Below are 27,074 nucleotides of genomic sequence, written 5' to 3' on the forward strand. Positions count from 1 at the left end.
CTACTTCTCATTTGTGGTTTTTGTGGTATCCTGTCTGGCTTTCTGAATTTCCTCCCCGCTCGCACAAAATTCTTCATACAGTCGATCCATACCGACGGTCTCTGTCAGTTTGAGGGCAGCCACCACTTGCTCCAGGTCAGTGAAGCAGAGCTCCTCATAGAGACCGATGGGTTTCAGTTTCAACAGAACATTTTCTGGAGAAAAGTCAAACCACTTGTCAATGTAAGTGATGACATGGTCGTGGAACTTCAAAAAGTCCTGTTGTTGGTTGTTTGGTCTGGTATCCAAAAAGTTGTCCTGTTTCTGTTTCCGTCTTGTGCAAATGGGACGCAGGATTTCACGCCATTCAGTGTCAACAAAGTCAAAACATTTCTGCAGTTTTTCTCTTCTTGAGGCAGACACTGAGAAGTGGCTGTAGATCTTCAACACAATTGTCTCAATATCCATGGACAGCTGAGCACAGACATGCTTGCAAGTGTTATGAGCTATGTGAGCTGGACAATTAGCTTTCAGAATACGATTGTCTGCCTCTTTCAATAACTGGTAAACAGAGTTGTGTTTTCCAAAGTTGACATTAGCATTATCTGCTGCATAAGACGTGATGTTTCTGATGTCCAGCCCATATTTTTTCCAGACAGTTCGTTAATGCATTTATGAATGCCAATAGCAGTTTCATCGCTGTCTTCCTAAAAGTCCAGCAACTTGCACTGAACTCCCTCAGACACAGAGAAATACCTGACACACACCAGAAACATTTTTCTATTTCCCTTGTTCGAGGCATCAGTTGCAACTGAGAAATAAACAGGTTCGTCGTCAGTAGAGGAGAGGTTGTCCAAGATGTCCCGCACAGTCTTTAGTTCCAAAATATTCCTAGTGATCATCGCAGCTTTAGTTCGTCCCATGTGCACCTTCCTCACAACGTTTGAATCGTTGAACAGCGCACCGTTGAGTTTAACGAGACAGTCGGTGCTGTTGTAGCTGAACCCGTGTTTAACGGTATGTTAGACCGGGTCATTTTCTGCTGTCAATGTGTCAAAGAACACACTGATATTATAGTGTAGTCTTAGTAATTTGGATTACTCTTTCAGGATACTTTTGCCTTGGACTAAACATTTAATAAACTATTAAACTTTATCTCTGTGCCTCAGTTTGCTTCTGGGTTTGTCACTGATTCGGAACACAGTATAATATTTTATTTTCTTCTTTTTTTTTTAATCTGCTTAAATGGTTCCCTTTTCGCTGTTTATACTTCAGACCATTTAGCCATGTAGGAAAATTATGTCTTTGTCTATGAGTTAATTCCACAGATTTATTCACAGGATGAACTACACAAATATAGTAATGTAATAAAATATGTCCGGAATGCTGCCATTTGTTTACAGGGGACTTTAAAGCTGCTGGTTGCTCACATTTTATCGGCTGACCCTCGACTTTAACTTGTGACAAGTCGAGGGTCAGCCGATGAAATGTGAGCAATAGAAATAAAATAAAAATGGACGCATGAAACCATAGAAAAATATAAATCACCTATCAAGGTGTTGGGAGGGTTGAAATCACTTTGAACTGAGAGCTTTTCAGCTGTCAAGATATTTAATTCCACATATTGACATACTTCTACTGAAAAGTGGAGGCGGTCCGTTCCAGATGTTATTGTTTTAGGTCGACTATTATGCTGAACTTGCAACACGAACCACTCGGCCTGCTGTGAGCGCAGAAGAAACCCTCGGTGAGACTCTTTTTGCATCCCAATGTTCAACTTGGGGTATAGATATTTAACCCACTATTTCTATCAGCTTCAGGATACACAAATGTCCTAAAATGCAAATGGTGCCATAGCACATTGTCAGGAAGAGAAACTTACTCAATTTTAATTTGAAATACTACAATTATCTATCTATTTTTCTTTTCTATAATTGTTTTGGCACTTATCGAGGCACAATGAACAATTATCCCATAGACAAAAATTACAATTTGGGAAAGCATATACTTCATTTCACGGGGCCTCCAGTCTCTGTCTCAGTATGAGTGCTTGTGGCATTTTTCAAATTGTTGTGCAAATTGTTTGACATTCACTGAAACTCCAGGGGAAATCTTTTGTCTTCTTTCCATTTATTTGGAACAACAGTTGGCAAACAATGAAGCCCGATCGACAGGGAACTGTTGCACCTGGTCATGCAATTAGCAGCATTCGCTCCGGCTCCGATCAGCAGAGACTGAGTGCAAGCACGAAACCGGAGGAGCCGGAAAAGTGTAGTTTGTGCTCTGCGCTCTGTCATCACCGTAAAAAAAAGAAGTGCCTTATGATAATGTTTCTGTAGTATTAGATCTTAGCGAGTAGGTCGGTGTCACCGCTTAGAGTTTCCACTGCAACCCATAAGTAACCTCCTGCCTAATTCATTCATTTGGACATGAATATTGTGCTGACATAGAGTTATAGACAACTTTAGGTTGCATGAGCACCGATCATAATCAGTAGTATATTCATGCAAGTAACAAAGGATTAATTATTTATGGCTCTTCAGTAGTAAACATCCCGATAAATAGCTGGCCTGCAGCATCAGAGATTTCAAATGTCTCCATAATGAGGTGCCCCTCAACTGTAAATCCAGTACTTTGCAGTTGACTGGCAGTCGATTTATAGCTCTCCTAAAAGCATATATATTTGTTCATTTGATTGGATAAGCTATCGTTTACATTTGTGAAGTTCTTCAATTTTTTTTTGCGCTCATGTCTAATTCAAAGTGTAACTCGAGACAAAGTGGACTGTTTCCTCTAAACTGACCTTCTAACATGTCAACTTCTTGGTCATTGTGTTAAGCACATTTTTTGGAAAAATAGCGGATGGGTTGCGCAAAGCCGTCCAAAATATTTGTATTATGGCCATCAGAACTTGTCACCGTCTAATTTTGTCTGAATCCATGGTCTTTGGCTGTAAAATAGCGAATTATCAGCTTGATTACACAACTAACAACTGACTTCCGGTTTTGTATTACACCCAGTAACAAGCAACATGATTGGTCAATTGATACCATGTGGAATATACCCTGTCAAAGACGGTCTCCGATTGGTTCGTAAATATCTGACTCATCCTGATGCGTTCAAATGCTGAAGCAGAGGGGAGGAATTTGGAGGAATTTCTTTTGCAAGATGCTGAGGAATTATATCTGCAGAATCCACACAGGTGGTATTATTCTATGGACCAATGATCTATCTCATTTTTCATTTCCAACATATTGACACATGCTTGCATAACTGTACTTCAATCATGTTTTTCATTGAAAATCAACAATATTCTTTGCTGTGTAAATGTTGATTTGACAATCGTGCTTGTCCCCCTTACCAATTTAATTATGTGTGACTGTGACGTTCTAAAGCCTTGGGATCTCACTATAAGTGGCATGCACATAACAAATAAGTATACAATATTTAAGTAAAATTAATAAGAAGATAATACAGGTGCTCAGTTTAAGGTGCAGATAGAAGCAGTGTGCCAACGACAGGGGATTTAAACATGCACATGTAGTGAAGTTTGGAGAGAGGTGAGTCAGGTACAGGTGGAAACCATCGGCAATAAAGATAAGCCATTACCTTAAAAGAAAAAAAAGGTAACTTTTAAACAAAGCAAGAAAAGGCTATAGGATGCATCAGCAAAAATGTCAGGGAGAAAAGGAAATACGTCACCGTGAAGAAGCAAAATCTACATGTCACAATGGAGTATTTAGTGATCCAGAATGCATTAGAATGGACAATTTAGTTGATTTTTGAACCTCCTCCCATCCCCCAATCCCATGTCCGTCCCGCCCACACTGGTCGCCGAGCATGTTTCCAACTTGCATGAAAAGTGTCTTTGTTTGACAGATTAATTCCTTATTTTCAAATAGATAACAAAGCATCATAAAGCCCAAAACCTGGACGTCATTTTTTTGACCAGATCTAGAAAAAGTTCCACTCACGAGGAGATAATGAACATTTGGCCACAGCAGTGGGATGACATTGTCTGAGTCCAGTCGCTGTAATTATGAGCAGGAACATTAACAACAAAACACAAAGGATCTGACAAAGCATGTCCTAATTGCATGAAACGTCTCCGTGGAGATGTTTTCACAAGACTCAGGTTTTCTTTTTAAAGTATCAGGATGGCTTCGTTTGGTCACTGTGAGCCTGAATTTGTCCTTTTTCAGCTCAGATTTGATCCACATCAGATGAACAGGTTGCAACTTTGAACTCGTTGTGGATTTGAGGTCTCCTCAGGAGGGGATTGAGTACTTTAACCTGTCTTTTCTTTTGCATGCTGAGCCAAAACAATGAAAAACACACTGCATCACTTTTCTAATACTTCCAGCATGTGCTGCAGATGCAAAATTTAGTTTCTGAGGTGAGTTTCATATTATTTGAAGTTCAGTGGGGTTCCTTATTAGACCGTATGAGATTACGTTAATGAAAATGTCCATTCTAAACCCTCCTCATTCCCCCCCCCAAATCCATCCTCATGCGTTTGCCACTGATTAGAAGTCTGACCAGGACATAACTAGTGATGCTGATGATTTTGCTCTTCCTTTTTTTTTAATGGTCCCAATTATATTGACGTGGCTCCCCGACTTCTGCGTCTTCTTTTCTTCCTTCCATCCCCGAGGCGTTAGGTAGGCGATTACAATTATTTGTTTAAAAACGAAGCATCAGCAGAAAGGATTGTGCTGTGGATTAAGTCATCTTGTAGTCTGCTTTGGGGCGCGTATCCCAGCATGTCCTGTAAAGAGACAATTCACTTTGCAAGTGAAGCTCAGACGTTGTTTCTCTGCCTCTTGTTCATGCAGGTCCCCTTTTATTCCAAATATATTGTGCTGTGATGCTTTGGTCCCTGCACAGACGAAAAGTGACACACGCATACATGCAATGCACTTCGGGCCTCTTTTTGCTTGTTATCCAATGCCAAATAATGTGTTTGTTCAAAGTCTCTCATGCTGTACATATCGGATTAATGTGGGCCAGTTCTGACACTGACATATGAGGCCTGGTTCTGCCTTTTTTTCTTTTTTTTGTTCTGGCAAGCCACTGCTCGAGCAGGAATAGATGGGAGACGAGCCACGTTACTGAGTCTGTGATGTAGCTACCACTTCCCTCCTCTTGTGCTGCTCTCTGTCACTGGTGAGCACACCGGGGGGACGTTGGAGAATCTGCCTTCAAAGGGTTTTTTGTTTAGCATGTACCTGCAGTCCTGCACATCAAAGTGGGCCCATCAGTTATAATTGAAGCTACACGTATTAATAAGCGTTAACCAGTCCAGAGGATTACATCGATTAACCGCCGGATTTGTGTACGGCAACACATGATGTCATGTTAAAGAAGAAGCGCACAACACGAGTCCTTCAAATCTATCGCCCTGTCAAATTGTTCCTGACGGGCTTTGATTGTGCTTTTATCCTCCTCTGTCGCTCGGTAAGAGTGAGCCCAGGCTGTTATGAAGCGTTGGAAATGGAAATCAGGTCTTAGCCCACTCCACAATTGTATGTGAGGCTCTTTGAGTGGGGCATAAAAAAAGAATAGACTTTATCAATTCACTGTAAGTGGGTTTCAAGGACAAGTCCAATAATACTTCTGTGGCACATTAAGAATAGTATGACTGAATTAATGCAGACAGATTATTTGGGTATTTTTTTTGTCTGAATTAATCATTGTATGGGTTGTACAGATTAGTTGTAGTGAGCACACTCACCCCCCCCCCCCCCCCATCCAATTATGGGCAAACACAGAAAGACAGTCACATTCACTAATTAACTTCACATGCATGTTTTAGGACTGTACGCGAAAATCGAAGACGACTAATGCATGTACAGGGCGATCATGCACACTCGACGCAGAAAGGCCCCCGAACCCAACCCAAGAAATCCTGGTTATGTGGTGACAGTGCTAAACCCTGAAGCAACACGCGGCGTTAACCTGCCCTGTTAGAGGCTCTTTAATGGAGTAACCACCAGTTTTAGCTGGATTGAACCAAGGAACCAAAGAATAAATAATTTGCCTTGAAAAAAATGTGTAAAACATGCATCAATAACGTTATCCCAAACGTACGCACAAACAAGAGAAAGAGAGAAAGAAAGAAAGAGAGAAAGAAAGAAAGAAAGAAAGAAAGAAAGAAAGAAAGAAAGAAAGAAAGAAAGAAAGAAAGAAAGAAAGAAAGAAAGAAAGAAAGAAAGAAAGAAAGAAAGAAAGAAAGAAAGAAGGAAAGAAAGAAAGAAAGAAAGAAAGAAAGAAAAAGAAGGCGGACCGACGGATAGAGAACTTTTGACAGCATCTTATTTCTAAAAAATATCCAGAAATGACATAAAAAAAATATGTGAAGAGGAAAAAACCTTGTTCTTTGCAATAATATAGATTTAACTTATCTAAAAGCATTAAACTGGCTTATGAAGAGTTACGCTTTTCATTGCCTACTGATGGTTTGGTTCACGCTCCTTTCTCTCTGACTATCAAAAACTAAACTACATCAAACACACATTATTATTGTTATTATCATCCCCACTAGAATATTTGATGTTTCTTTAGCAAAACACAAAAGATACACACAAAAGCAAGATGACTGTTTCCACTCCATTATATCTTTAAACAGACATTGTAACCGGATTAAAGACGAAAACCTGGAGCTTATAACATAGAATGTACGGCTCAATACCAAACCACTTCACTTGGTTGCGACTCAGTCACTTTTCAAACAATTCTACTTTCAAATGAGCCTTTTTATTTTTATTTTTTTAAGGTTTTTAAAGACATGAAACCTTGAGAAGTAAAAGTGTCTGTTTTACAAGTACTAGAATTTATTGCTCTGGCAGAAATAATCTAATGGATAATACACCATAATGCCACATGTCATGGTTATTTAATCTTTAAATGAATGAGTAATTTTCCCTTGAACAACTTGCTTCCGTCATGGATTTGAGTTAACTTTGCCTTCCTCTTCCACTTCATTTGCTTTTTATACCGTAAATAAATAAACAACTACGGTGGCATTAAGCATGAATAAACCTGTGATGAAACGATTGGTCTTTGATTAGTTTAGGTTCTTGAAATATGTTACTCACTTGGTGCTAAGAATGATAAGACGATAAAGTACAGCTCCGTGGTCAGGTTTAGGTGTCAAACCCTTTTGGAGAATTGTTTTCTGTTAAGTCAGTTTTGTTATTTTATATATAGTAAAATCCATTTTAGAGGTTCAAACTAAGAAGCACAATAGCATGATTTTATGTGTGGGAGGATTATACTTCTAGTTTATTATGTTCATCCACAGTACGAGTTAAAAATGTTGCACTCTCTCTCAAAATGATCCATCTTTATTTTCCCCTCCTAATTCTCAATCTGCCCCCAGTCTTTCTCCCTCTACTTCATTCCCCCTACATTGTTTCCTCCATAATCACCATAGCCTCTGGAGGTCACCGGAAAACTAAACCTTTGGCTCCTGCAGGAGCCCTTGAGCACATCCAGCCCGTATTTATTAGATGACTAAAAATACTCAAAGAACACATATTATTTAGGGTGTTTTTTTTGGGGGGGGGGATTTTTTTAGGTTAACTGTCTATGAGTTAGACTAAGTTAACCATGTAAATTCCACCCGTATACTACATTAATAAACACATGGTGTTGGCAGTGTAATACTCTAATCCAAGCTGAGATCTGCTTGATATGGTTTATCTCACCATCTCCAGACCCGGGGACACCAGGGGCTGCATGGTGCAATAACAAATATCTTAATGTGTAAAATACGTGTTTATTCTCCAAATCAAACCTCTTCCCCTCACCACTAACCCACTTCCTGAAATAGATCCGCTCCATTCACTCTCTGAAGTGTTCCAAAGAGAAAAAACGCTTCTGGCTGCCCATGTCCTACATAATGTAATTATGTAAACCAACCAAGAGAAAGAACCCGCACACCACACAATCCACCGCGCGCAATCAATGCCACATAAACACTGAAAGGGCGATGAATGCACAGGAATGCAGTGAAGCGTGCAGAAGTTACGCTTAACAATGCCGCGTGTGTGTTTCTTCGGTGTTGGTCTAAGTGTGTTTTTATGGACTTATGTGTTCAATTGTTTCTTTCGGTGCTGATTGGACGAGGTGAGGCGAGCCTCTCCTGCGCCTCCATGGACACAGCAGATTGATTCTCAAAGATTTAAACAACAATTTTGTTCAACCAAAGCGAAACGTCCCCTGAAAGCCTTGTTCATCATACTGCGGTAGGCAATGGATGTCTCTCTCTCTCTCTCTCTCTCTCTCTCTCTCTCTCTCTCTCTCTCTCTCTCTCTCTCTCTCTCTCTCTCTCTCTCTCTCTCTCTCTCTCTCTCTCTCTCTCACACACACACACACACACGCACACACACTGATGTTCTGTGTATTACAAGCCAAGCAGTACTGTAGCCGCATACATCTTTCGCAAAGTTGGCCACTCGTTCTTGAGATCTGACTGTAGACAAAGGATGAGTGGCGCTAAGAGGAACAAAGCTTTCTCGGGGAAAGGGAGACATAATAGTGATTTAGGGTGGATGAAGAGCTTTGCATGTCTTTATCGGTATTGCAGCATGTTGGTGACACAGCTCATTGGCTGAGCCATTAAAAGGAACAGGCTCTCCTCAAACACATCTGCGATGCCTCCATTGATTATATTGACTCACTTGGGGGCCTCTTGTGCCATTACGGGATGGTTCAATTTCCAAGCACACTCAGCACTCATTTTCTTCTTTATTTAACTGCGTTGTTTTTTTTAAGAAGTGCCAGATCACGCACTCTGACGCACACACGCTCACACACACATACACACACACACACCGACAACCCCAACATCATAGCCAATTGGTCCCATTGAGGCTGGGGGCATTTTCCACAGATAAGCCTGTCAGGTCAATAAAGATGCACATAAAGTGAAGTGAAAGCATTTTTTCCCTGCTGAGCCCTCTTTTTGACACATTACATGTTCACAGAACAGATTGTACCTGAGCCTCACCTCCCTGAAAAACACCTCTTTGCTGTTTTCTTTCTTTTTTCTTTTTCCTTCAGTAAATTGAAAATCCATATAATCTCCAAAAAGGACCCATTCAGGCACAGTGTAGCCTCCGCTGTGGTAACGCTGTGGCGTCGTCGTAGACTCTCTTGATACATATAGCGAAGAGACGCTGAGTTAGGCCTTGGGTTTCCCCCCACAGTCTAAAAAAAGAAGCATCTGAAGCTAATTAGTGTCACTCTAAATTACCTTTAAGTGTGATTGTGTGTGGTTGTACATCTCTCTGTGGATCCCCGGTGATGGACAGGCGCCCCGGTGAAGCCTGCCTTCACCTACAACTTTATGTTGGATAGAGAAATGGAGGACTGTGTAATCCCATTCTTATTACGTGTACGGGTAGGTATAATGTAGCTGAATTGAGTTATAAAGAAAGCCCAATAGAAAACCATCAGTGTGAACAGCATCAAGAACGGTATTGCTTTTTATGACTGATGTATCCTAAGAGTGTTAACAATCATTTCAATCAAACGGTCATCACTCATCAGCAAACAAAATGATTTGTGTTTGGATTATTTCTCTATAAATTTTGCCGTTGGCACACCTGAAGTCTCTCATTTAAACTGTTGCCACATTTGTGGGATGGACGGGATTGCTGGAGATATGGCTGATGGAAAAACTTTCCAAATCCCCTCCACTGAGACCAAATAGCTTTTATTTTCCGTTGACGCATGAAATCTAGAGCAGTTCCAGAAAAAAATGGGGTTTAAAGTAGCATGTAGAACTAGACACAACCCCAACAGCCTGGTACTGCCTCCACACAGTGCTTCCCTGCATGCAGACATATAACTTGCTTAGCTTTAACGACACCAGTGTAGCAAGAAAACAGACACATTGTTTAGTAGACTTTCTTCTCAGCACATATATTAGATTTTTTTTGGGGGGAGAAAATGACTACCTGCCTGATTTTTCATTTGCTTGTGTCAGTTTGATGACGATAGCTCGACAGCTCATGCGATTCTTCTGAACGATCAGTATTATTAACAATCAAAAAGCAACAGTTGACTGAGAGTGCATGTAGGTTTTATCTGTGGTGGAGAAGAGCTTCATCGGGATGAAGTACCGACAACAATCTGACAGCAGCGGTGTGTAGCGAGCTGGCAGACTGGTGTTGTCAACAAACAACGTAAAATAGATTAGCAATAATTAATGTTTATGCGTCAGTTAGGAGGAAACACTGCAAGTTGAAAATAATTTCATTTACACCCGCCAGCTGTCTTCGCGGAAAAAAAACTAAACCAAAAACAATTCAGTTATATCTCTAAAAGTCAATTACGAATTCTTGTGGCAAAAGGTGTAGAGGCGATAATATTCATTTGTCAAGATTTTCTCAATGTCTCTTTGCTGTTTATCTCAGCGGAGTGGTTAATACTTACATGCAGTCAACATCCTGTTCTTTTTCTTTCCTCACTGAGCCAAAAAACACAAGACACTTGTGTCTCAATACGCCATCTTGTGGAAAAATGTGGTATTATAAGACAAAAGGCGCTGTTAGCGTTCTGATGTGGTGCTTACATCTCCTCACACAATACCTGCACGTTAAAAGAGTTGTTTCTTCACATTTGTTGGTTGCGTGAGGTAGTTTTAGACTATATGTATGCATAGTTTGGCAATAAAAATGCTACAATCTGTTCCTTTAAACTTTTTTTTAACAATACCTTCCTTCTGTTCTGCGTATCTGGTTCATCTGATGGCTGCTTTTGCCTGCAGTAAGAGTCAGTGATGAGAAGTAATTACCCCTTTATAGGGCATTAATTGAAATCCCAAACCTCAAAATGTCTCGGGATAGCTCAATACTTGAATGTGTAAAAAGTGTAAAACATCATTTTGTGCCTTGATTTGCTACCAAAAATGACATATTTTACCGTTTCAAGCTCAAAAAGACTGAAATTAAAATGAAGTTAAGTCAAATTACTTTTTCTTGCTGGATTTTTGTAAATAATTACCTACATGCTCTTGAGTATCACTGTCCTATTGGTATTATCTGCACAAAAATACCCTAAATAAGACCTGCATTTATGCACTACTTTTCCAATGGTTTGCTCATGCATAGTTTCTAAGTAGAAAGAAAAGTTACTTCATCAGAGGATGAGAAGTAAAATTAGCAGAAAATCTATGCTATGCTATGCTATGGTATGGTATATATATATTTATTAAAAAAAAAAATAATGATCAAAATCAAGCCTCGCATATTGAGGTCATTATTGTACGATAAGTTAACTTGATTAAGGGTTCACTTTTCATATCAAAACGTTCAGTTTATATCCTAACAGAAAAATCTATTTTAACATACTTTTTCCCAGGTGTTTTTATTCTTTTAGTTTGCTTCTGACAGATATTGTTGGTGTGTTATGGTTGTTATGTGTATTCCCACTTCAAGTAGGACTTAAATGGACGAAACAATAGCAAGTAGGAAATAGTTCCCCTTTGTATAATGATTGTGAAAAACATTGGAAGAGATGTAGCTGTACTGAAAGAAGAAGAAGGGAAACAAGGCCACGGAGATAAGTCACCTATTGAATGTGATGTTTATTCCAGGGGCATATATCACTTGTATGAGTAGACGTGAAACCAGATAATGCAGAGCCCAACAGCGACACATAGTTCATTCATGACTTCAAATTACAGGGAGGGTTGATGGAAATGTGCTCTGAAAGGCTTAAACTCTGACTCTTGGTGTCTTGGTGCCTGCACTCTTTGAATCACTGCTTCTTCTTTTCCATTTTTAATTAGGAACATATTGAAAGCAAACAGCAACTGCTAAATTTGTGTTTTTCTCTTGCTCTATGTTATCCTGTTGATGGAATTAGAGACACTCACTCCCGGTTGATATAAGAGAAAACACCCTAGCAGAAATGAGCAGGCATAAAACTAATGGCAAGAAATAAAATGGCTCTTCGATCCAATCATCAGGCTTAGAGAAATGCCGTAATCACCAGGGAGGGAGACATTGGGTTGGCAGATGGTGGTTGAAGGCCTTGTAAGGTACACCTGGTAAACAGGTGATGTCAGACTTCTCATGAGGGGCCTCATTTATAACTGCGACAGGAGTACACAGCTTCCCACGCAAATGTTGGGCCTCATAAAATAACCTTGACAGAAGAGTGTATCCACCTGCAGTGAAACTCCGGCCCATGCCTACGAACGCTGGGGAGGGAGGGATTAGCGATGCCGTTAGTGAGGTGGTTGAAGCCAGACTGTGGAGAGGCGACATTAACCGTGCCTTTCGCACATTTCATTTCACTCCATGTCATGCATTCCTTAAAGATCCCCTGCATCGTAAACATTCAAACCTGCAGCGTTATATTGCGCGTTAATGGGCCGTAAATATTCCATAAGTACCTTTCATTTGTGAAAGATTCATGCCAACTCAAAAAACCTGGAATCGGGTTCTGCTCGATGTTTCATCGCTGCTGTCTCACAGTTACGTTCTCCACCCCCGGAGCGTAGAGGAGCGGGCCCGACGGTACGCCGCTGACACTCGTGGTCAGCCGCAGAGCGCGCCGCAGCTGTCCAAATGCCCGGGTGGTGCCAGAACGAAGCAGGTGGCGAGATTCAGGGAAGTCTGGTTTGAAATAAGAATATACCGACGTCTCCTCAGCCAAGAAATTCAAGATGACATCAAATAGCAATGAAGAGTTGCAGAGGAGAGTGAAACGAGTTTAATATCTATTAATAACGTGCACAAGTACTAATCAACATGGTAGTTTTCATATAGAGCTTGTGTGGATCTGCCACAGTGAACGGGCTGAACAGGGGCCAAATGGTAAAACTTTGCTGAGGAAGAAGGTTTTACCTATACAGACAAGATCTCACTATTTTTTTTATAATATAATCTGCTCAAGGCAGCAGCTGGCAACGCCATGAAGCTGGTGTCAAACTACAAATTCTTGATGTTGCATTTGGTACTTCCTGGATGGTAACCAATCAGAAGGAAGTGGACTTTTCATGAAAGCTTATTTCAGTGGAATAGTCATGAGGTGTTTTTACTGGATGAATGTGTGTAGTTCGGCAACATATTTAATCCAGGAGTACATTTCCGGAGGCAGACTGAGATTACTAGGTGCACTTTATAAACTGTACAGTCGTGAGATGAATGTAGGAGAAAGTGAGTGTGGGAGCTCACTGTGGCCAATACAACAATCTGTGGGGTGTGCTTTCTAATTTTACCTTCACCACAGACTCCTCAGTCTCATTTCAAGATGTAAATACGCTTTACACAAAAACATAAATTCTACAAACGCATGTAAAGGGTTTTCAAAATAGCCGATGTTTTTCTGCAATAATAAATTTCATAGTTCATAGAAAACATGGCCCAAGATCCCAGTCGTGATCTGAACTAAATGTTTAATTATTCAAAGAGAAAGCTTCAGGCTGCTGTGTGCAACCACGTTCACGCAAGGTGAAACCGGCTCACTATTTCTTAATGAGGTCGTCTTCTCCAGGGAATCCCAGCAGCTGATGTCAAAGTGCTTGACGCCGCCCAGGGTCAAGCTCAGGTGTTGTTGAAAGTACAACTTCCTGAAACCAATAATCAGAATGCATGCTTTCTTGAAAGGCTCATTTCTGTGAACTCATAAGATGCTTTTTTGTTGTCCATGTTTGAGTGTTTATGTGAAAAGAGTAAATGACATAAGCACATTGCGCCCAAACAGACTGATGGATTTGATGCTTGTTAACATTTTGGGTTATCTTAATAAATGAGGCCTCAGGTCTGTGTGAACTTGCACAGACGACTTGACTGACGTCTGCACAAATCTGTTCTTGGCTCTGTTGCGCCTAATTAGTTGAAGAGAGCCAATAAACTCATAATGTACACCGCATTGTTTTGCCCAACTCCATAGATTTCTAATTATCCAGAATAACTGTCGACACCTGGGGGATCTTCCAGGGTTATTTTCACGCTACAGTAACTGATCTTGAAAGAAGCTGTGGACTATTCATTTTCTTTACGAGATGAGCACAGTCACAAAGAACAACTTCACTTTATTAAGCTAATAAATCCAAAATGCATCCCAGTGTTTGTCTTTCTTAAGAGAGAGATTAGCCCCATGTGTAGCTACCCTGCAGTGACTGTGCTCCATTTCTGCATCTTTATCATTCTGCTGTTTTGACTATAAGAGGTCAATTATGAAATTCATGGAATGGAATCATATTCATGCAATATCAATTATCCATAATATCCTGTAAGTATTTGATTTAAAAAATTCAATTGTATAACTTGTTTTTACATTTTTAGACATATTAACCCACTCACATTGCAGTGGGAATGAATGTCATCCAAAGTGCTCACTCAACACTTAAAGAAACTGTGTCTTGCTCAAGGACACTTCAGTCCATGGAGAGGCAGAGTGAGGGATCCCGCCGCTGAAAACACCATTGTAGGAATGTCCACACCTGCGCCTGAGCTACTCATCCACAGTTTTAATAAATCACCCTCTATTAAACTCCATTTTCTTCTAATGGCCAGCTTCCAAGAAGTTCACATTTGTAATTTGACACCAGCCTCATTGCCGTGCCAGCTGCTGCTACGCTCTGGAGCCGAATGAATTAACTGAATTTAACATTTTGTTTTTACTTAACTGTGAGAACCTGTGTCCATCTTGAGTGTTGTCGAGTGTTCTCATTATTATTTGCATGCAAGATGATACAGAAAATATCGTTGGAGACTGTGAACTACAGTAAAGTGTGAGTCAGATTTTAGTCCAGCTTATAATCACAGTTTTCTGTTGCGCCGTTTGTGCGCCCACAAAAAGCTCTTTTTCCCTGCAAAAAGGCTGCAGGCTGCACTGGGTAGAAGTAGCGCAAATGAGTCAGGAGTAGCCAGTCCCCTTTGTGGAGGGCAGAATTAGGACATCACCATCACACTGTGGGGATATCACAAGGCATATGGCTCAAACAACACTTGAGCTGAATTCAAAAATGTGTTTGTTCGTCGAGTGCTCTCAGCCGTCCTCATTATGTCGTCCAGTCAGACAGCCGACTGTATTCCCTAAGTTGCGCCGGTGTCCCGACGTGGCCTTGGCCTCTATGACCAGAGGCCATGTTGTAGATTGGAGCCGGGTAAAATGGCAGCTCTCCCAGCACAGAAGAACTCGGGGTGGCAAAGGAGGCGGCCAATTAATATTTCAACAATACATCCTCTGTGGCCCGAGATTGACTGACTAAACTGCTCGCTGTCAGAGCAGTTATCTCCAAAACTGCCATGTGGGTCTGAATTCAGAATGCTCTGTTTGGAGGGAGATTTCACATTCATTGCTCACTTTTGCAATTAACATTGGATAGGAGGAAAAACTGGAATGAATATAAACAGAGCTGAAGCAACAAGACAAAGTTATCACATACCTGAGCAGGGAATGGTGTTTTCCAAGTCTTCTTTGTTTTCCGCATCACAAATTCGCACAAAGTTAACCCGAGCAAAATCATCCAGAACTTTATCATAACTCAACTGAGAATTTTTTTATTTTTTCTAATAGTTTTATGAAAAGCTCAATATACTTTCCATTTATATTACTGCTTCCAAAATACCCAAAGTTATTATCCTCAACAACGAGCACCTCTGATATTATTTTACCAAACCGCTGTTTTACTTGAATCCATAACTAAATCCTTCGGATAAGCAACATTAACATCAGCATCTCCAAATGGACACCAGCCTACCTTTATAAGAGCGTTGTGTAGTGTGATGTTTTGTTGCTGCTTCTTCTCATTGTTAGTTTCGGTAAATAATTACGTTTTGAAAAACGCTAATTTACAGATTATAGAGCATCTCCACCTAACTAGCCCAGTGCTTCCCAACCTGTGGTGCATTAGGGGCCCAAGGGAGCTTCAGGTGGGAGAAGAAATCAGAGGTTCCCAGCAGGCCCGTTTTCCCCCATTAATCCGTTCAATTCCTATTTCTCAGATGCTAAAAAAACATACATTTCTATGCTGAATTGGTGGCATGTGTAATGGTGGTGAATAGATATATGCTTCAGAAACTTTCTGTGCACCAACACTATGAATGAAGGCTCAATGGATCTTACTCGCCTCTGGATTTCAACAGCTGTTAATATCATTTGATCTGACAAAAATAAGAATCCTACAATTAACTGATTTTTCACGTTGTATTAAGAGTATCTTTCCATATTTTCATAACTCCTCAACTAACTTGTGTCAGAGATACTGTAGATTCAATTGTATCCACATAAGTTTTTTTCTTAATTATATTTTATCGGACGGGTATTCCAGCCACACAAAGCTGGCCATTTTCAGACAGCTAAAATGCTGAGTTTTAAAAATGATGTGTGGATAAATCTGAAACGTACATTCAGCAAAACACTGGTTATGAACTACATGGTTGCATTTGTGCTTCATTTTCAGAGATGTGACTATTAAGTGTGATCAATTAAATTATTTCTATTAAGTTCCCAAGCACTGTTTCCTTCTGACCTAAACTGATTCAGCTGAAAGTTGAAGTGACTGACGAGGCAGTGTCAGGGGTCATTTCGCTATTGACAGTCTCCTTTTTGAAAATCACTAAAAAGCTGTAAGGTTTTGCCGAAGGTATGAAAAAATAATGACCTATTCTGTCATGTCTACCCTCTAAAATCTCCCTCTCTTGAAAAGTTGTCACTTCAAAGTTGGAGAAAGAGTTTTTAAACCTGCCAGTCTTCCTCACTCAACGGGGTGCTGATTGCTGACTGGACCTTTTTGTCCGATCGAGCCATTACTCTGTGACACATCAGTGCATAGCCCAGACGCTGACGTAATACAGACAGCAAAATGTTCTTGTTCTTTTAGTTTTGTATGAAAATCGGTGTGAGCCACACTCCTGATGCATAAGACGTGCTGCACAGTCACTTTAAAATGTGTATACACTGATGGTGACTGATGGTCAGGACAAGTTTTTCCCATGTATTAAACAGTTATGCGGTTTAAAGAGGCTGTTGGGTTAAGGTTTGTAAGATGTGGACACTTAGTTGTGATGGCGAAGGACTGTGTAAAGATCAAGGGAATACAATATGTCAATAGGTTAACCCCAATTAAATAGAGTGGCTTTCATGTGTGTGTGTGTGCATGTGTATATATCTCTTACTGTCGACCCTGATCTTCGATGTGCAGATTTTCAGCCCAATAAGTCACACAAGGGAAAAAGTCACAACCCTGCAAAAGAAATGGCTCGGCTTCCATATTTAGATGACTTGCTTCCTTATAAGTTCAATACTTTTTTTACTATTTTTTTTATTTTTTTTATTTATTGCTTTAGAGGAGATTGCAAGTGTTGTCTTCTGTACAAAGAAACACGATTAATCATGTGAAGTAATCTGACCTCCTCGTGAAGGGACCAACAGTGTGGAAATCTTTTTTTTTTTATGAACAGAAGCCGTGCTTAGCAAACTTTACATTCGTTTGATATAAGGGTGTGACTGCCACCTTACTTCGTATTTTATTTGTTTTTTGCCATCTCCCTCCCCCTCGCCCTTCAAACACACACACACACACACACACACACACACACACACACACACACACACACATATATACAGTATATATATATATACATATATATATATATATATATATATATTCCCTTCTTTTATTGAATTCCCTGCATCTTCACTTTGCTGCTGTCATAATTACTATTTCCACTACTATTATATCTTCTAAAGCCCTGTTTACATGACAGTTTGAAGTGAAAAGGCATCTTTTGCATATTGTTTCAGAAACATTTACTCTGCAATAGTTTGAAAACAATGTGCGATGAAATTTATGTCCGTTTGCCTGCCAGGCCATGAGTTGAAAATTTTGGTTCTTTTTGTCATGAAACCACACTAACATGTGAAGAGAACAGTACACTATAAACATTAACAATGGCAAGTACACAGACATTTGTATGGACAGACAATGAAGTTGGATTGCTATTACGGTGACTCACAACTACAAAATGACCAAGTCCCTGGAGAATATGGTCAGGGAGTCATGACACTCAGGAAGCCGCCATTGTTGTTACTATGGATACGCTTATACATGTGCAAAAGAACCATTTGCTACGGCCGTGGTGCGCATGCACAGCAACGGCGTTTCAGAAAAGTCGCGTTTTCCCCTGTTTCCATGGAGATGGAGCTGTTCTCAAAAAGTTGCATTTTCAGTGGCTCCAAGCCACATCGGCATGTAAACTGACCCCCAAAAACGCAGTGAAAGTTTCCCATTTTCACTTGAAAGCATTGTCGTGTAAACAGGGCTTAAATCGGTTCTTCTGGCTCATGCACTTCTAGTCAATAGTGAACAAAGAATGGCTGTTTGATTAACTTGGCGTCATTTCAAGTGGCTATATAGGCGCTTCCATATTACACAGTTGACTCCGTCTCAAGAAATCCTTTATCATGTGAAAGCAAGACAACATACAGGCTCCCTGATCTACAGCCAGTGAAGTAAAGCTCATTAGTTTCCATCCATGGCAGTACATGAGGCGGCGGGAGCCGGATCCACAGCCGCCTGTCAGAAAGTTGTGGAGTTCACTTGAAGTTTCCCTTTGTTTTCACTCTCCCACTTTTCGCCACAACACTTCAGTGGCATTCTGACGGGTTTATCTGTCGGATTGGCGGCTGATGAGGCGCACCTTGGCGTGTTTGGACTTCCTGATTAGTTGACACAAAATAGGGAAATTGTGTCATGTGGTGAAAACGCTCCACACGCTGTCATGTGAAATGCACCTGTTCTGGTTGACTGAATCTCTCCTCCCTTCATTCCGTTGCTTCTTCTGCAGCCTTCAGGTCGCCTTAGAAATCTCAATAGCGTGTTTGCCACACCCGAGAAACATTATAATTGGATAGCGTGTCTAAAAACGGCAAGCAATGATTTTCTGTTGTTCTTTTCTAAGCAGTTAGTCAGAAGCTTGATTGCTAAATAGACTCCCTGCCAACTACTGCTGAAATATAACTTAGTTTATTAGTTCATCAGTGAGTTATTTTTTCAAAGTGCTCTGTTAAGAGGAGTGATTTCCTCCACTTCAAGAAGTTGGTTGCAAATAAATTTCTGAACAGATGGAGGCTTTGCAAACTGTTTGACCCCCTTGAATCAGTTTCATTATCCTATAAAAGTAACCGTTTGTAAACAAAGTCTTGGGGATCCGATTATTTTATTAAGGGTGAATACTAATCAACTATTTGTTTACAGCTGTGGTGCACATGTGCAGGAGCAGCCTTTCAGATAAGTAGATTTTTCCCCAGTTTCCACGGAAACGCCGTTGGACTTTTCTTGGTGAATCATTTTCAGTAAAGCGAACACCAAAAACTTGCCGAAACTTTTCCATTTTAACTTGAAAATCATGTCATCAGGGCCGGAGGCTTTAAATAATCAGTCACCATCATCCATTCACATAGCCTCATACAGGCTCACACCACAGGTCGAAATTTGCATCAAAGCATTGCAATGAGGGTGAATTTATAAGAAAAAATGCACGGTGAAGAAAAATAGAGGGTGAATTTGCCCATATTAGCCTGAATACCACTGGCTAATTTACTAAAGAAAGCAGGTATTTGTTGTGTTTTTGGATCCAACAAAAGTCAAAGACAATCTTTGAAACACAAATAGAGCCATGGTTTTTGGACATGCACAAGGAGCCAAATGATGCATACATAATATAGTTTCTTTACAATGAAACCAAGGGAAACATATGGAGTTGTTGCTGCTTACAGGCTATTATGCTTTCATTGTATTTGTTTGTGTTTTATCCCATTTGAATTGTGAGATTAAATTGGGCAGTATACAACCTTGAACTACAATGAGTTTGACATGACTGAGGTGAAGAATAAAACTTCAATTATCGCATTGAAAATGTGCATTTGCAACAGTGAATGTTTTAAATATTCCTTAGAAAATGTTCACTAAGCTTCCGTGACATTCATCCCATTGTTCCACAACTTTGGATGGTATTCACAACAACTGTTTCTTATTAACTTAAATGTGAATCACCAGAAATTCTGCTGCTGATCATCTCAGTGTGGTAAGAGACTCAAAGTTAATGACAAGAGAGCAAAACTTGCAGGTTAGATGTTTGACAAAAGGCGACTCTTTGTGCTACAGAAGGTTAATTACAGTTTTTGAACTGTCGTGCAGGTACGTGATGCTTCCAAATACATCCACCCAACAGATGAGAAATTTGATGACAATTCGAGTAAATGTAAAAAGTTTTTGGGGAAATCAATCCATACAGATACCTGAAAACTACTTCTCACTTCTGGCCTGCACATCAAACTTTAAAGTGAGTAGTCACATCCATAATCTCTGATAGTGTGTGACACATGAGTGTAAGCTTGGGAGAGCAGCGATGAAGCCGCTGGTTGAGTACCTTCGGTATGACTAATGGTCTCATCACTCAAGCAAATGATATGTTGTCAGTGATCAGTCATCCCTCTTTGTCCTTAGAAACATGATCATATAAGTTTGAAAGATTTAGCTGAGAGCTGTAGCAGTAGCAAAAAAAAAAAAAAAAAAAGATGCCTGCTTCCTTGAAGACTTATTGATTTGACGTAATCAGAGAAATGAATGCCTCACAGAGTCCTATTGTCTCTCTTTACCAGGTGAACAGGTTTGGTTGTTTTAATTTTTAGATTTGTTTTAATACATGCGGAATTGCAGGCTTTGAGTCTGGCAGCTCTCTCTCTCTCTCTCTCTCTCGCTCTCTCTCTCTCTCTCTCTCCCTGTCTATGTAGGGCAGCCCATGGATCAGCTGACATCCCCATCCTCCCACATACCCACACAATCTTGTTAAAGCATGCAGTTAATCTGAGGAGGAAAAGGACTCTCTTCTCAAGCATGCGCCACTTTCATCACCCTATTGTATTGCCCACATCGCATTGACGCACAAATATTGGATTCTCCCATAACTCAGGTGCTTAAGACAGGCTTTCTCTAACGGCCCCATGTGATGTCATTTGCCTGCGAGTGACTGTAAACTGGGCATTAGTGAGCGCTCAGGAAGCACAGAGAGCATTGTGCTGCGGGAAGATTTAACATCTCCGTGGGAGGCTCTCTATTACTATTTCATTCTTTTTCTTTTAAAGCGTGGATCCATCATTAGTCATTTAGAGGGCCACCACAGAGAAAACACAGTGGTACTCTCCAGAAAGTCTTTCAGAGGTACATATACACTCACCCGTTCCGCAAAACGCCGTGCAATCTATGCTCTCTTTTTTTTCTTTTTTTTTACAGCGCTTTCTTTCTTTCACCTCTGGCTCTTTCTGTCAATAAGTCCCAATTGGTTCAGGGCCCCAGCGCCGATCATCATCTTACAGCCCAGGTGAAGTGTGGCAATTCCATGAACACAGATACAGGGGCAGCACTCGAAAGGCCTCTGATTGAATTGCCACTTACTCCTGCTGCCGCTCTCGGTTCCCCCGGCCTGCCTGACACGGAGTGAGAGGGTCATCCATACATGCGAGGAGGACGGTGTCCCTGGCATTCGTTTGACAGGAGAGGTATTGTCTGGATCAAGCCTCAAAGAGGACGCGTGGAAAGGGTTTACGCTGAGGCTCTTTGTCCCCCTGCACCATGGAGTAGCAGTTCCAAACCTTGAGGCTCTGGGCTCACACGTCTCTCTCTCTCTCTCTCTCTCTCTCTGTCCTTGCAGGTCCTACCAGAGTCTCTCGCTGGTAATCTGTAGACTGGCAGATAAATATCTTAGAAGCACCTCGCATCTCTCAGAAAGTGATAGCAAATCATGCCAAACTTAAACAACACCCACATAATCACGAGTGTGCTTTTTTCAGACGTAATAAAAAGCCTTGTGCATTTGCACAAGGCTTGCAAACAGTCGTTCATGGGCTGATTGTGCTCGGGAGGAAAATGAACCTTGAAAAGTGAATCAAACCTCTTCAGCCTTCCACCTACTTGTTATACTTTATGAAGTGTCTCTAGACTGGCTGCGACTGACTATTAATTACATAGACAATGCCTGAAGGTGACTAAAGCTTTCAGGTACATTTATCTCATGTGTGCCTATTACCTGCCTGTCTTACAGAGTCCCAGGAAGAAAATGTTCTGAACCAAAGGTGAACGCTGCCACTGCTGCTGCTGTACTGTGCTGCTGTCTTGCACATTTTTTTCTTCCAGGTTGCTTGCATGCATGTCTCAGACAAGTAAACAATGCATAGCAACGCTTGTGCATTGGTGGATTTGGCAACACTGCCATCTCATGGCCATCAGAGTAAACAAACCTCACTCTGCTTTTTCCATATACATGTTTATTTTAAATTGTTTTATTATAAGTGTAGTAAACTGTGATTACCTGATCAGCCATCATACTTAATTAGTGCATATGTTGTTTTCCCTTCAAGGCTTATTTAATGTAAAATGTATTGATGCAATGTTATAAAATTGTAGCATGTCATTCTTATATGACTAAAAAAAAACAATTACTCCGACTGCAAGGCACAAAAGCTTCATTCACCTAGTTGCATGGTAATTCCTCTTCATATTGCCAAGACTTAGAGTTCACGGTAACTTGTTGGACTCGTTTTCCTGAGCAAAAAACTCTCCCGTGACTGAAACACCACTTTTACTTCAAGGTTTTACCAAAGGGGGTTGCAAAAATTCATGTCTGATCTTTTCAGCAGTGAATGATTCTCTCCTCCTGAGGTCTATTTCTAGTCACTGAACCTCCAGAGAACTGAAAACTGTCTCTGAACAAGGCTGCGATGGAAGGGATGGCAGATGGGTTCAACTTTTCTCTCAGTGTGTGAAAGCCGTTTTCTCCACCCCCCCGAGGGCCTAAGTCATGCCTCACGGCATTTTGAGCCTTTCTTTACCTGGACACCTCTCTGATCTTCCTCCCTCATGGCACCCTCCCTCCATGTCTTCGTGACAGCTCTGCCCACCGCAATGTTCCTCTTTCCCTGCGTCCTTTCCCAGCCCCTCCTCCTTCCCATTGCCCCCCCGGGCTTGACACTGAAGCACCCAAGCAGCACACTTTTCCAACCGTGCTCCAGCTCCCTGCTGCTTGCATTGCACCACAAAGATCCTGTACAGCTCCAGAAGGACGATCAGGATGTTCTTGCAGGTGAAGAAAATCATTAGTTGGTTGAGCACTCTCTCTTGCACCATCAGATAAATGCGGTAAATCAGGAACGGGCCATCTTGGAGTCCGACAGTTAGCAGCAAGCTCCATACTTCACTGGAGCAGCATGAAGCGCAGGACCCCGGAGCTCCAGGACCACCCGCCCTCCCCCGGGGAGGCTCGCCCTTCGGGGGTCGGGTCTGTGTGAGAACCAGAGGAAACTGCATGAGCGCCCAAGAGAAAAGGGTCAAGCCCACGATGATGACTGGCCGGTTGGTTTTGACTTCGGGCTCCTTGAAGGTGTCGAAAATGTCCAAGATATCAGCCCCAAGTCCCACGTAGACCATGAGGAGCTGTGAGAGCTGGTCACGTGACATGTCCCCCTTGGGCATCAGCCAACGACCCAGAACCAGCACTATCAGCATGGTCTGCTCCAGCCCCTCCACCCAGTTCTCCGGGTCAAGCTTTTCAATGCCCTGCGTGAGTAACAATACAGGCAAAGGTTCAGTCCGATCTCTCCGGCGGTAAATTAATCATATTCACAATAAATAAAACAGGCTGGAATCTTTTCCTTTATCTCAAATATGATAAGATTAAACTTGTTGTTGTGTCAATGTTCATTAAAATGATCCTGCCAGCACCTCTCCACTGTTCACAACATTCCCAGAACACCGTCTCCAAGTTTCTAAAGCTGCCCCCCAGCCTCGAGTACAGCCAAGGGGCAAAAACAGCTCCCAAATCCTACTTGAAAGAAAGTATACTAAAACCATCCCGGAAGCTGAGAGATCTGAGAGTTTTTCCAACAGGAGCCTATCTGGATCTCATCTCAATGTGTCTATTACACATTTCCTGAGACTAATAGTTTATCCCCCCCCCCACCTTCTAGATTTGAATCTTATCTGATATCAGGTGTCGCTTTAATGTGGCAGCATGGAGGGCAGTTTCTGGTGTGGGACGCCTACCGCTGCGATGGGGATGTGAGCCAGTACAGGAAGCTCGTGGCTCGAGGAATTGTTGACGGGCAGCTTGGACTGTAGCAGACTCAGCTCCAGGAACCAAATGGATGGGATGACAGTACTGAGGTAGAGGAAAACCATGGGGGAGAACCTAAAAGAGGACCACCAAAGGAGAGGGATGAAGGGGGGAGAAAGGTGGGGACGGATTATTTTTAGAAGCATGCTTTTTCTTTTCTTTTTTTTCTTTTTTTCATGCCATCCTCTAAAGAAAAAAAAAGAGTCCCCCTCCCCAAAGAAGCATCGAATTTCAGACAGGCAATTATTCTCATCATATATGCAAATCCCACTTGACAGAGCAAAGCCTTCTACATGAGGAGAGAACTTCAAAGTATAACCCAGCGAGAAAGAGAGAGGCGTGAAGAAAGCCCGTGTCTGAGGACGGCGGGTCCGTGCGTGCTGGAGAGCCACCATTTCTGAATGAGCCACAGCTCGGCGTTGAATGAGGTGTGACACTAAATGCCTATATCAATTTGAGGCTCGCGTAATAAAGGCTGACGTCAGTCTGTGTTTACCCAAGTCTCACATTTCTCTTCATTTTCACGGCACGCGAGCTGGTGTGAGAAGGCTGGAGTCGGTACGAGACGTTTTTCTCCGCGACTAGATGGAGGGAGGCTGTGACAGACCCGCGATGGCAGGTTCACAATATCCAGTCGGTGAAAGACAGAGCAATAACGCAGCGGGCGAATAGATTTGTTTTTGATGGACAGTGAAAGAGAGAAAGAGGTGCGGAGTGGAGTGCAGGATTTCAGTGGCAGAGAATATTACAGGCCTTAGATGCAAGCTGCCTCACATGGCCCTGGGCAGATGGGCTGTAAAGTGTTAGCACAGTCACAAGTTCAGGAGTTATTTACTCAGGTTTACAAAGTCTGGCTGAAACATCTCAAACCCTGTGAAATCGTTTTTTGTTTTTCCTCTTTCGTTCTTTTAAAGAGTGAAAAACAATGGAGAAGCAGCGAGCTCACACTTGTTAACTTATCACATGGGCGAGTTGTTTTTCATCACAGCAGAAGCAAAGAAGGGAACACCTTAAATGACAAAGTGATTGTTAATGCAGGGGTGCCAAACGCATTTTAGTTCCGGGACCATCCACAGCCCAATTTCATCTTGAGCGGGCCGGACCGGTGAAATAGTGCCATAAGAATGTTTAAATTTAAACTTCTTAAAGTTTTTCTTTGTTGTGCTGCAGAGTTTATGTAAAATATATGTCTATATTTTCCAAAACCCCAAAACAATTTTTGTGAAAATGACTACAATATCAACATAAAAGCAAATTTAATGAAGCCTGGTGCAAAATACAGTGAAATGTCCCAAAATTTTAAAAAAATCAAAGAAACTCCTATACTGTATCCTTTGCATTCTGCATGTGTTTGTAAACTCACCCTGACGGCATGGCTTTGAGGCTCGTTTGTTATCTTTCATGCCAGCATCACCAATACTTTAGCTCGGGTCTCTGTGTTGCTTTATGTCCGCTACTGTGAAGAAATTTGTTTTTAAATAATGTATGTTTTCTTTGAAATTTTTACCAGTTGCTTGGTGGTTTGGCACCAGATTCGAGCCTCTTGCGGGCCGATTTCCGTCCACAGGCCTTATGTTTGACATCCCTGGTTTAGTGTGTTTCTGTGAAAGAGTGATATTCTTCGTAGTAGGCGATCAAAGCTACTTCACCAGCAAATGTCCAATAATCGTGACTATCAGGGTATTATCTCCTCGGATAACATACACAGCCTGAAGCTAAACGGACATTTTGGTTAAATTTCTGTACAATAAAATTAGTTTGACTCCCCTATTTTAGACCGTTATTCTATTTCTCTATTTTACCCACAACAGCAGTTCTCTTCTCGAAGTGCTCGTAGCGCACTCAAAATGCATATAAACTCCAGCTCGAAACTGCACCTGAACACCTGCTGTGTACACACACACAGATCTGCGAGGGCCGCTTATGTTGATCCTTTAATGTAGACTCAGTGCAGCCGCTACTGCTGCTGCAGCCTGGTAATATTTAGCTCTTTAAACTTGTTATAATAAATATGTGCTGTCTCGTAGCCAAATCTGTTAGGAGGTGTAACAGCACGCTCGATGTTGATATGAACATCCATCTTGAATATTTTTCCTCTGTATTTTCTCTTGCATTCATCTTTTTTTTTTAATCTATCCAATAGATATGAGAAGAAAAGGGCATAACCGGGGTGTGAGCTGTGATAAAAGCAGCAGGGACGATGTTTTCTAGCACCTGTCAACAAAATGGTGAATGGATTTCACTTATATAGCACTTTTCCGCTGCTTGAGCAGTGCCCAAAGCGCCTTACATTATTAATCACATTCACCCATTCACACACCAATGGAGGCGGCTGCCATACGAGGCACTCAAGTCCATCCTTTGGGAGCAGTGTGGGGTTCAGTGTCTTGCTCTCGGGCACTTTGTGGGCAGATAGGGTATTGAACATGCAACCTTCCGAGTGTGAGACAATCCGCTCTAACAACCAAGCCACAGCCGGTGGCTTTTAAAATCAGTGACTTTTAAAATGAACCAAACAATGACAATGAGACGACAGGGACATTTTAATTAAATGTCATATGATTGTAGGTAATGTATGCTGTGTGATGTGTTAGTATTGTTCTTTTCATTGTTACCATAATGAGCTGTTTGACTTCACAGTGTCGAACAAAGAGTTAGAGGAGATATCGGTAGAGCAGCCATTAAACTGAGCCCATGCAATACTGTAGATCAAATACAAAGGTTAAAGTCGGGGTAAATGTTTGTATCCACACACGCGTGTTACCATTTCCACTCTGCGTTACGGGTACATTTCAGAGTGACGGCCATTTCCACGCCTAACAGAACCACGCCTGTCAGCAGCAGCCAATAGAGCGGCTCCTCTTTGACGGCCACTACGTGCCACACTGTCACCACGCCATGGACCACGAACAGGAAGCGACTCAGCAGAGCCAGCAGGACGTTCAGGAGAAGACACAT

The 27,074-nt window shown here is 41.5% G+C and overlaps 1 protein-coding gene across 1 annotated transcript; it reads right to left on the reverse strand.

Annotated features, from left to right (window-relative positions):
• On the reverse strand, positions 1 to 27,074 carry LOC308113639 (transmembrane protein 26; the record flags this gene model as incomplete). Its single annotated transcript, XM_080470034.1, is given in 5 exon segments — positions 1 to 453; positions 22,837 to 22,878; positions 22,880 to 23,560; positions 24,047 to 24,191; positions 26,881 to 27,074. Coding segments are annotated over 5 exon segments (1,515 nt in total).

This window comes from Lipophrys pholis, assembly GCF_963383615.2.
Source record: "Lipophrys pholis genome assembly, chromosome: 8".
NCBI classification, from domain to species: Eukaryota; Metazoa; Chordata; class Actinopteri; order Blenniiformes; family Blenniidae; genus Lipophrys; species Lipophrys pholis.